At 50.1% G+C, this 12,393-nt stretch overlaps 1 protein-coding gene across 1 annotated transcript in view; it reads left to right on the top strand.

The window, feature by feature from the left end:
- The window catches only part of LOC138296982 (WAP four-disulfide core domain protein 8-like), a 158,438-nt gene extending 149,010 nt beyond the window's left edge, over nt 1-9,428 (top strand). Inside the window, exon 7 of the mRNA XM_069236499.1 lies at nt 9,283-9,428. Coding sequence (XP_069092600.1) covers nt 9,283-9,428 — 146 coding nt within the window. The remainder of the gene's footprint in view (nt 1-9,282) is intronic.
- Nucleotides 9,429-12,393: the final 2,965 nt, after the last annotated feature.

Genomic DNA, 12,393 nt, shown 5'->3' with positions numbered 1-12,393 from the left:
CGAGGAGAAATATATTTGTTTCTCCATGTTTTTTCTCCTACTATGTGTGCTGCATTCTGCAGCACACATACAAAGAGGAAAAACACCTCCATGGATTGTTTCTGTGCAGGTGCCTCTTCCTGCATAAATCACACCCTGCCAACAAGGCAGACGCCCTTGCACCATGGTACAAGGGTGTCTGCGTTGGTGCTAGTGGTATAGAAAAAAAGGTAGGGAACAGTATGGGAGGCAGGAGTGTTATAGAGAAAAGCAGTAGAGTCAGGAGTGGGATAGAGAAGAGCAGTAGAGTCAGGAGTAGTATAGAGCAGAGCAGTGGAGTCAGGAGTGGTAAAGAGAGGAGCAGTAGAGTCAGGAGTGGGATAGAGAAGAGCAGTAGAGTCAGGAGTGGGATAGAGAAGAGCAGTAGAGTCAGGAGTAATACAGAGCAGAGCAGTGGAGTCAGGAGTGGTAAAGAGAGGAGCAGTAGAGTCAGGAGTGGTATAAATATGAGCAGTGGAATCAGGAGTGGTATAGGGAAGAGCAGTAGAGTCAGGAGTGGTATTGATAAGAGCAGTGGAGTCAGGAGTGGTATAGAAAAGAGACGTAGAGTGAAGCATGTGAAAGAGGAGCAGTTGAGAGAAGAATAAGAGAGCAAGGAGTAGAAGAAAGAATGGAAGAGGAAAGAACAATGGAGCGAATAACAGTGGACTGATGAACTGTAGAGAGAAGATTGATGCTAGAAAACATGGTGAAATAAGGAGCGATGGAGAAAAGAGCTGTAGAAACAATTCTGGACAGCAAGGAGCACTAGAAAAGAGTGGTATAAAGAGGTCCAGTGGAGTCAGGAGTGCCACGTTGAAGTGAAGGGGTGAGGAGTGATAGAAAAAAGAGTGGCAAGAAATAAGAGATTAAGGGCCAGATGTAGCAAAGGGTTTTTCCCATTCTGTGTCAATGGGAAAATGTGTTAGTACATATGGCCTAAGGCACATTAGAGAGAACAGCAATAGAAAGAACAGGGTAGAGTGGAGATCAGTAGAGCTATCAGCAGTATGGAGATGAGTGTACGTAGGACAGAAGTAAAATGAGAAGTGCTAGAGAAGAGCTGTAGACTGAGGAGTCACAGAGAAAATAGTGCGGGGGAAGACAAATAGGAGCAGTAGAAGAGGGAGAAGGAGGATGATATGAGAGGGAGGAAAGGGGTTCTATATGAGGCACCTTAATGTAACCTACAAGAGATGGTAGTTTCAGCTGTGTGCAGTTTCTCTGAAGATATTGGAAGCTTTTTCCCTTTAGTTCCAAAGGAGTCAAGCAATCTATAAGGATATTTCAGTGTGAGGATCTGTGAACAGCCTGTGGCAGTTGTGCTGTTAGCTCAGGATGGCTGTGTTTTTAGTTCAATCCTGTTGGCGTTTTACAGATGCACCACATCTGGGGACCTGCCCCAAAATACTAGCTGCGTGCAAGCTGCCCCTGCCTCCCCCACAGTGCCAAAGCGACACAAACTGTCCGAAGACTAAGAAGTGCTGCAACCTCTGTGGGAAATAATGTGTGCCTGCTGTTAGAGGTAAAGTATCTTCAAAAAATCTACCATCTTGGGGGTCTGGAGTCAGTTACTAAGCTCTACTGTTTCCTCTCCACATACAGCACCCAAAAACCTTTGAGTGAGTTGTTGGGATTTAGAAGACCAACATTACATTATACTACATGAGATAGCATAACACGACATGACATAGCACAACATAACATTACATAAGATAAGATAAAATGACATGATGTACCATAGCATAAAATTACATTAAATAGAATAACATGGCATGACATAGCATAATACAACAATACATAAGATAGCATGACATGACATGCCATGCTGGAGGGGGGGTGGCGTCTGCACCTGTAGATGCGGGGGGCACAGATGGGGCCGCCACCACAAGGGAGCTCCCATCAGAGGACGCGTCAGTTTCGCTTGTGTCAGCTCCTGTCCCTGCCATGGAGCTCCCTTCGCCCTCCGTCCCACAGGTGAACTCAGAGTCCGTAGTGTCGCTCTGCAGGGCCATGTGGGATGCAGCTCCCTCCTGCTCCAATGCCACTGCTCCTCCACCTGATGATGCTAATGCATACATGTACAGGGAGACCAAAAAAAGGGGGGGGGAGACAGAAGAAAGACAAGTTGAGTGCATGCATTACCGCTACTACGGCGGACACGACAGACACAGAAGCACCCTGCACTAAGCCGTGCATTTGGGGTCCACTATTCAATGCCTGGTAAATGGCCTACAAGGCTATGTCCGATATCTGCACACATGGATGTCACAGGAGCCGGACTAGGTGTAGTTGGCACTGTACCCAGGTGGGGAAGGTGCCACAGGTTCTGCATGAAAAAGGGGACTTACTAGCACACTCGCCCTGGCCTAGGGAAACACACAGCCCGCCTCCCCCACCCAGACATCTCCACTGCACGCTGAATCAGCAGAATGAGAGTATACTCACCCCCTTGTTGCTGCTGTGACGCCCTCAAGCGCCCATCCAACTCTGGTTCCGCCACCACCAGGATCCTGAACATCAGGGGGGACATGGTGCGACGGGCACCCCTCCCACGTTGGGAGGCCATCCCCAGCTAGGCCTCCTCCGTCTTCTTGCTCCAGCGGCGAATGTCCGCCACATGCACCGCTGCCAAAGACAGGATGGCCACAAGCACAGCTGCCAAAGACAGGACGGCCACAAGCACCGCTGCCAAAGACAGGACTGCAACAAACACCGCTGCCAAAGACAGGACCGCCACATGCACCACTGCCAAAGACAGGACCGCCACAAGCACTGCTGCCAAAGACAGGACTGCCACATGCAGGATGAAGCACTCTGGGCACCAAGCCACCTCCAGAACCAGTGGAGTATCACATTCACTACCTCTGTCCTTTGCAGGATGAAGCACTCTGGGCACAAAGACCCCTCCAGAACCAGTGGAGAAAGGCATCCACTACCTCTGTCCTTGGCAGGATGAAGCACTCTGGGCACCAAGCCCCCTCCAGAACCAGTGGAGAAAGGCATCCACTACCTCTGTCCTTGGCAGGATGAAGCACTCTGGGCACCAAGCCCCCTCCAGAACCAGTGGAGACTGTTATCTACTTGAGAGACTGTGGCTTTGCACTCCCCAGGATATAGCAGTGTGCAACCCACCCTCTGTAGTGACTTGAGAGACTGTGGCTTTGCACTCCCCAGGATGTAGCAGTGGGCAAACCACCCACTGTAGAGACTTGAGAGACTGTGGCTTTGCACTCCCCAGGATATAGCAGTGGGCAACCCATCCACTGTAGAGACTTGAGAGACTGTGGCTTTTCACTCCCCAGGATTGCACAGTGGGCAAACCACCCACTGTAGAGACTTGAGAGACTGTGGCTTTGCACTCCCCAGGATATAGCAGTGGGCAACCAACCCACTGTAGAGACTTGAGAGACTATGGCTTTGCACTCCCCAGGATTGAACAGTGGGCATGGGGCCCCCTCGTGGATTTGGCGTTGTGCACTCAACCGGCTGAGGTGCCCCCTCTTTCCCTTCCCCGTGGTGCCTGTTTTATTTCAATCTGATGCCCCTGCAGTGTTCTCTCCGTCACGTTTGGATATCTTGTGTGGGCCTCGCCCATGCAGTGTGGGCCCAGTGGTCCACGGACTTTAATGGTGGAATACCCTGGACTAATATTCTTGGTGTATATATTTGTAAATAGTGTATGTATATTATTTGACCACTGAATTTTAATATATTGCAATCATTTATCTCATTTCCTTTTGTCTTTGCATTCTTCTGGAGGATTGGGGGGGGTGTAACTGTAATGTATCATGATGTATTTGTGTGTGTGTTGTAGTGGGTGAGGGTGGGGGTGTTGCGTGTTGCATGTGTGTGTTCTGTTTTTTCCCTCCCCCTCCCCTGTGTCGTAGGTGCAGTACTCACTGTGGTCTTCTGGGCCGGCGTTCGTGCTCCTGGTAGAGGAGCAGGAAGATGAAGGCTGGGAATCTGTGAAGGTCTGGTTCCATGGCGTCCTGGTCTCTCGTGGGGTGTGCAGAGGTGAGCGTTTTCCCTTCGGAGTCCTGTTTCCGCCGTGTTTTTGTTTGCGGTGAATCCGCCCCGGAAAAGGTGGTGGATTGGCCTGATGTAATACTGTGGGTGGTACATTGTCTCCTGCCTGTCTGTTGGCGGTGACCGCCGTGGTGTTTGTTGGTACCGCCATGGCCGTCGGAGTGTTAAAGTGGCTGTCTTTGTTGGCGGTTTCCGCCACGGCTGTAATTCAATTTTTTCATAACGCCGGCCTATTAGCGGTCTTACCGCCGCTTTAACACCGACCGCCAGGGTTGTAATGACCACCATAACCTTTCCAAATGTGTGTTAGAAATTGTTTTTTTCAGTTGGCAGTCAGGTTACCCCCTGTCCAAGAAATGACCCTCACTCTAGTCAAGGTAAAAGAGAATCACCCTCAGTTAATCCCTGCTCACCCCCTTGGTAGCTTGTAGGAGCAGGCAGGCTTAACTTCAGAAGCAATGCATAAAGTATTTGTACCAACACACACAGTAATACAATGAAAACACTACAAAATAACACAACACAGGTTTAGAAAAATAATACCAAATAGGATAAAATCCACAACATACAGTTAAAAAACATAAAAAACATGAATTTACCACTTAATAGCATGAAAACAGTGCCTTGAGGCACAAATACTGCAAGTTGGTATTATCCGTGATGGAGTCGTTTCCTTCAATGCAACGCCAATGGCGTCGTTTACGGACTCGTTCGACCTCCAAGTACAGTACCTTAAGAAACAAGTAGAAAACAGGCTGATGCACGGAGTTGGGGAGAGCGGCTTCGTTGTGTCTGATGCTGCATCAGTTATGGTGCCACGGGACAGAAGGACAGAGGCGTCACGCAGCGGCGTCGGGCCCTCACTACAGCGCAGTTTAGGTGAAGCGGTATCAGATGCGAAGTCGGTCCCTTTGTTCTGACAGATGCAAAGTCCGGCGGAGTCACGATGCTACGGGGCAACCTCACCGGGTTGTGATGATGTCACAGGGCTGCAGGCGCTGCAATGGCATCGGACCGTCATGGATGTTGGACTTACGACACGCCAGTGTCAGCAAAGTCGGGAGGGATCAGCAGCTGGAGCGATGTGAAGCCTACAGTGTTGTCGGACTTCTACAAGGGCAATAGCCTTGGGGCAGGTGGCGTTGTAGTTCCGGGGTAGTGGCCTTAGCTTACTGGGTCATCAGGATCGCACTCAGTGAGGTCCACGGCCTCGGGGCAAGCAGTGTCATGGTTCCAGGCAGCTGCATCCTTTGCGAAGTCGCACAGCATCGTCCAACGTCGTTAGACTGGTTTTTGTCCAGGAATTCACTTCCAGGGGTCCAAGAACTGGAATGGCACCCTCTTGCAAGCTAGAGTCCACAGCAAGTAGACTCAGGTCTGGCTGGTGAAGCCTTTGTTGTCCCTGAGGCTTCAAAACAGGAGGCAAGCTCTAATCCAAGCCATTAGAGTTACTTCTCAAGCAGGAATATACCACAATGTCCAGTCTCCTTTCCCTTGCACAGGAAGAAGATGCAACTGCTGGATAGCCCAACCCAGCATAGTCACAGGCCAGGGCAGCACTTCTCCTCAGCTCTTTAGCTCTTCTTCAGGCAGAGGTTCCTCCTGAATCCTTGAAGTAATCTAATTTTCAGATGTTTTGGGTCCACTACTTATACTCCTTTCTGCCTTTGAAGTAGGTAAACTTCAAAGAAAAGTCTCTCTTGTTTGAAATCTCCTGCCTTGCCCAGGCTAGGCCCCAGACACACACTAGGGGGGTGGAGACTGCATTGTGTGAGGGCAGGCACAGCCCTTTCAGGGTTAAGTGGCCACTCCTCCCCTCCCCTGAGCACAGATGGCCCATCAGGATATGCAGGCTACACCCCAGCTCTCTTTGTGTCACTGTCTAGAGAGAAGTGCCAACAGCCCAACTGTCAAACTGACCCAGACAGAGAATCCACAAACAAGCAGAGTCACAGAACGGTTTAAATGAGAAAATGCCTACTTTCTAAAAGTGGCATTTTCAAACACACAATCTAAAAACCAACTTTACTAAAATAGGTATTTTTAAGTTGTGAGTTCAGAGACTGCAAACTACAAATTTCCATCTGCTCCTAAAGGGAATTTGAGCTTTAATGACATTTAAAGCTAGCCCCTATGTTAACCTATGAGAGAGATAGGCCTTGCAACAGTGAAAACCGAATTTGGCAGTATTTCCCTGTCAGGACATGTAAAACACATAAGTACATTCCCACCTTTAACATACACTGCACCTGCCCATGGGGCTACCTAGAGCCTCCCTTAGGGGTGCCTTGCATAAATAAATAGGGACAGTTTAGGCTTGGCAAGTGGGTACACTTGCCAAATCGAATTGGCAGTTGAAAACTGCAAACAAAGACACTGCAGTGCAGGTCTGAGCCATGTTTACAGGGCTACTAATGTGGGTGGCACAACCAGTGCCACATGCCCACTAGTAACATTTGATTTACAGGCCCTGGACACCTCTAGTGCACTGTACTAGGGACTTACTAGTAAATCAAATATGCCAATAATGGAAATCCAATTACACATACATTTCACATAGGAGCACTTGCACTTTAGCACTGGATAGCAGTGGTAAAGTGCCCAGAGTATCAAAGACAGCAAAAACCAGTCCAGCACACATCAACAACTTGGGGAACAGAGGCAAAAAGTTAGGGGAGACCACACCAAGGATGGCAAGTCTAACAATGTGCAACATGGAGTTGGCCACAGGGCCCAGCCTGATGTAGACCTCATTGCCAGCCCCTCATTGTTAAACAACCCTACCTGAATGCTCAAACTCCCACAGACTCTAAAACCACACTACTTTTTTTAACGTATTTTTAATAGTACTGTTGCACTCCCATTGTAGCTCAGAGTCTTCTGGGCTGTCTGCTGCAGGAGTCCCACATGACCACAAGGGGTTCTTGTGGACTTCTGCAGGAGCTTTTGACTGCTCCTTCAAAGCCCGTCAGTGCATCAGGACCACTGAGTCCATAGTTCCAAGTAGGCTAATGAGGAAAAAGGGCTTCACAGATTTCTATGCTGTGGTCCCACCGGACTCCTATGGGACCAACCGTGCTGATATCTTTATATTTTAAACTTTCATGTCTCAAAAACATCTGAGCACATTTTCTCAAAATCATGAAAATATCATACTTTCTGGGTTAAGATCTTTATATAGTCACCACTAGGTAGTTATAGTTAGGACCATGTTTCCATAGAACTAGAGCTATTTAAGGGAAAAAAAACTATGGATATCTAGGGATGCAGCTCCTCCACAAATCTACTGCAGGTCAATCCACAGATCCACCCACCACAGGAAGAAACCGATTGGCTGGCCACAATCTGGCAGGGAGATTGTGGCCACCATTTTGCTTTATTGGGAAATGGTCCCCGGGGCTGAAATGAGGGCGACAAGGTACAAGATGGGGTCAGGGAAGATGTCCCTGACCCCAGGGCGATCGTATAAAGGTGCCTTAGATATACATACCTTGTAAAAAATGCATAAATAATATTTTTTATGTTTTCTGAGATCTGATGATCCCCAGCAGGGCTCAGAGCGGATCTCGGTGTAAATCTACCGGTGTATCTACAGATCTTGTAAAAAATATGCACAAATGCTTGTACACACTTTTGGCATCCCTCTACACACTCTCACACTCAGTCACAGACACTGTCACACCCAGTATCTCAGCCAGACACTCACTCTCAGAATCAGCCTCACAGCCAGACACACTATTTCATACCCAGTCTCACATCCAGACATAACCCTTTCACACCCAGTCTGACATTCTAGTACACCCTCTCACAACCAGACAGACACTATCACAACTGCTCTCATAACAATACAGACACTCTCACACCCACTCTCACACCCAGACAGGCACTCTCTATAGGAAAGTACCCTCTTTCTTGGCATTGTTACCCTCTTTTCTGCCTGATGCCAGCGTGTTTAATTGTGTTTACTGGGATCCTGCTAACTAGGGCCCCAGTGATTATGCTCTCACTCCCAAAACTCTGTATTTCATCCCACAATTGGCATACTGGCCTTCCATGTAAGCCCCTAGTTTATGGTACCTGGGTACCCAGGGCATTGGAGTTGCAGGGGATCCCTATAGGCTGCAGCAATTATTCTGTCACCTATAGGGTGCCCATGCAAAGGGTTCTGCAGGCCTGCCATTGAAGTCTGCATGAACTGGGTGCATGCACCCATTTTCATTTTAGATCAATGCACCAGGTCACTATAAGTCACCCCTATGGTAGGCCCTCTCAGCCCAGGGAACAGGATGCATGTGCCTGTGTGTGAGGGCACCCCTGCACTAGCAACGGTGCCCTTACAAACTTCAGACCCACTTTCCTGGACTTTGTGAGTGCAAGAACGCCATTTTACGTGTGTACTGGACATAGTTCACTACCTATGTCCAGCTACATAATGGTAACTCTAGATCTAGGCATGTTTTGTATCAAACATGTTGGAATCATCCCCCAATATTTTAGCAAGTATAGGTTGCATGATTCCATGCACTCTGGGGGCTTCTTAAAGGACCTCCAGCATTGCTTCCACATCCTTCTGAGGTTTTCCAGTCAGCCTCAGCTTCTGCCACCCCTCAGACAGGATTCTTCCCTCCTGTTGCTTGACCAGATCAAGGCCAGGAAGGCAGAGCAAAGGATTTCCTTTGGGAGAGGGGTCTTACACCCTATCCCTTAGGAAATAGGTGCTAAATGGCTTGGGAGGGGTAGCTTCCCCAAGCCAGTGGTATGCTTTGAAGGGCACATTTGGTGTCCTTCATGAATAAACCAGCCTACAACAGTTCAGGGACCTCCAGTCCCTGCTCAGGCACAAAACAGGACAATGGAAAGGGGAGTGACCACCCTGTCCATCACCACCCCAGGGTTGGTACCCAGAGCTCCTCCAGAGGGTCCCTGGGTTTTGCCATCTTGAATCTAAGGTTGGCAGGGAACTCAACTCTGGGAGCATCTGAGTGGCCAGGCCAGGCAGGTGACATCAGAGCCCCCTCCTGATAGGTGGTCACCAAGCTAGGTGACCAATCCCCCTTTCAGGTCTCTGTTTTGGGTGATTCCTCAGATTCGGCTTGCAAGATTCCAGCAAGATCCCTCTGCATCAGTTACTTCTACCTCTGACCAAAGAAACTGCTCCAGGACTCTCTAGGACCCGACAATCTGCAACAAAGTTAAACATTTTGCCTGCAACATTGTTTCTCTGGCCCCTTCCAGCTTTTGGAACATGTCCCCGGTTGTGCATCCTCTGCGGACAGCCCGTCTTCAGTCTGCACAGGAAAGAAGAAGGAATCTCCCTTGAAGTGAAGGAGTCACTCCCCTGCTTCTGCAGGCACCAACAGCAACGACAACTGGCTGCTTGAATCCCCGCTCCTGCTGAGCTGCGTGGATCCTGTAACAAAGGAAGTGGTCAGAAGTGGGTCAGACAGTCCTCTCTACCAGCTGTCCAACTTGGGTGGAGGTAAGCCCTTGCCTTCCCACGAAGGACAGTACCCCTGTGCACAGCATCCTTTGCAGTTGTCAAGGCTTGTTGACACTTTTTCCACTCCTTCCTGTGATTCACAGCAACCTGAGTGGCTCTCCTGCTTCGTGGGACTTCTCTTTGTAGCGCTGCATGGGCTCGATTTGCACCTTCTGTGTTCCCATCCTGTGGGACTTCTGTGCATGTTGCCTGTGCTTCTCTGGGCTCTCTGCGATGCTGAGACCCCCTCTGACTCCACCTCCCATGTTTAGTACTCCTGGACCTTGCTGATCCCCAGCAGATCCACTTTCCACCAACCGTGAGTCTTGCCTGTGCCAAGGTTTGTTGGTGGAATCCAGGCAAGCAAACCTGACTGCAATCTTCCTTTCGGCCTGGGACATCACCTGCATCCTCCAAGAACTCAACTCTAACTCCAACTCCAGGGCTGCAGTGCTATCTTTTCTTCTTCACCGTCGACCAACTCCTGCTATCTTCAGCTTGGTGGGTAGGGGCTCCTGCCCCCACTGGACTCTGCTGTGCCTTCTGGACTCAGTCCCCTCTTTCAACAGGTCTTCCTCCTCAGGAATCCACCGTTGGTTTCTTGCAGTCATCTCTGGGTTTTGCAATTCTCTTCTTTTCTTCTAAGTTGGTGTTCTGGGGAAATTCTAGTAATTTACTTCTGCTCTCCTGGTTGCTGGGGTGTGTTGTGGTACTTACCTTTGTGTGTTCCTGGTACCCCTATCAACCCGCTACACACTCCACTTACGTGGGTGGGGGTGACACTCTTGCATTCCATCTTTTTAGAGTATGGTTTGTGCTCCCCTGAGGTCCCCTATTCTCTATTGTGTTTTTAACTATTTTGACTGTTTTCTAAATATTGTTATGCCTATTTCTGATAACTAGTGTATATAACTTGTGTATTACTTCACCCAAAGGGAGTATTGCCTCTATAGTAATTTTGGTGTCGTGTTACCATAATAAAGTACCTTAATTTTTGTAACACTGAGGGGGTCATTCTGACCCTGGCGGTAGGTGATAAAGCGGCGGCCAACCCGCCAACAGGCTGGCGGTCCAAAAATTGGAATTCTGACCACCGCCGCTTTAGCACTCCGACCGCCACGGCGGCACAAACAAACAGCGCGGCGGTCACCGCCAACAGCCAGGCGGCAGACAATGTACCGCCCACACTATCACGACCCATCAATCCGCCACCTTTTCCGGGGCGGGAGCCCCGCCGATAAAAACACGGCGGAAACAGACATTTTCAATGGAAAACGCTCACCTCGAGACACTCCACGCGGAAACCGGGCATGATGGAACCCGAACTCCACATCCTCCCAGTCATTGCCTTCCTGCTCTTCTTCCAGGATCATGACCGTCGCCGCAGACGACAACGGTGAGTACTGCACCTACGACACAGGGGAGGGGGGAGGAGGAAAGGTTACGGGCACACACATACGCAACACACCCACCCCCACCCTCAACCCCACCCAAATACCTACACACCAATGCTGATTAAAAAGTCAGAGTGACACCGCCAAACCCCTCAAAAATAAATGCAAAGACAAAAGGCCATAATCGTAAAATTAAAACAAATTATATTAGTAAGTAAGTATAGCGAACTCAGCAATATAAAAATAAATATTTACACATTTTTAACAAAATATTTACAGTGAGCCAAAGTCCGGCACAGTTATACAACTGCAAATGTCCGTGGGCCAATGTCCAGTAACACACGGGCAAAGCCCACACACAAGACAGACTCCATTGGAGAGAACACTGCAGGGGCATCAAAGAAATTAAAAACAGGCACCTCAGGGGGAAGGGAAGGGGGGTTACCTCAGCCACATGAGTCCACGACGCCAGATCCACGAAGCTCCTCCATGCCCACTGTTCCATCCTGGGGAGTGCAAAGCCACAGTCTCTCAAGTCTCTACAGTGGTTGGTTTGTCCACTGTGCCATCCTGGGGAGTGCAAAGCCACAGTCTCTCAAGTCTCTACAGTGGTTGGTTTGTCCACTGTGCCATCCTGGGGAGTGCAAAGCCACAGTCTCACAAGTCTCTACAGTGGTTGGTTTGTCCACTGTGCCATCCTGGGGAGTGCAAAGCCACAGTCTCTCAAGTCTCTACAGTGGTTGGTTTGTCCACTGTGCCATCCTGGGGAGTGCAAAGCCACAGTCTCTCAAGTCTCTACAGTGGTTGGTTTGTCCACTGTTCCATCCTGGGGAGTGCAAAGCCACAGTCTCACAAGTGGATAACAGACTCCACTGGTCATGGAGGAGGCATGGAGGGCAGATCGCCTCGTGAAGCCATGCCGGACACAGATCCGGGGATACCAATGGGCAAGCGGTGCTTGAGATGAGGGCCCAGCGGAGCGGTGCTTGACAGGAGGGCCCAGCGGAGCGGTGCTTGAGATGAAGGGCCCAGCGGAGCAGTGCTTGAGATGAGGGCCCAGCGGAGCGGTCCCTGACAGGAGGGCCCAGCGGAGCGGTGCTTGAGATGAAGGGCCCAGCGGAGCAGTGCTTGAGATGAGGGCCCAGCGGAGCGGTGCTTGACAGGAGGGCCCAGCGGAGCGGTGCTTGACAGGAGGGCCCAGCGGAGCAGTGCTTGACAGGAGGGCCCAGCGGAGCGGTGCTTGACAGGAGGGCCCAGCGGAGCGGTGCTTGACAGGAGGGCCCAGCGGAGCGGTGCTTGACAGGAGGGCCCAGCAGAGCAGTGCTTGAGATGAGGGCCCAGCGGAGCGGTGCTTGACAGGAGGGCCCAGCGGAGCGGTGCTTGACAAGAGGGCCCAGCGGAGCAGTGTTTGAGATGAAGGGCCCAGTGGAGCGGTGCTTGTCTTGGCGGGGCCCTGTTCAGCGGTGCTTCTCA

Source organism: Pleurodeles waltl, chromosome 5 (genome assembly GCF_031143425.1).
Source record: "Pleurodeles waltl isolate 20211129_DDA chromosome 5, aPleWal1.hap1.20221129, whole genome shotgun sequence".
NCBI classification, from domain to species: Eukaryota; Metazoa; Chordata; class Amphibia; order Caudata; family Salamandridae; genus Pleurodeles; species Pleurodeles waltl.
This window is presented reverse-complemented; position numbering and strand designations above follow the sequence as displayed.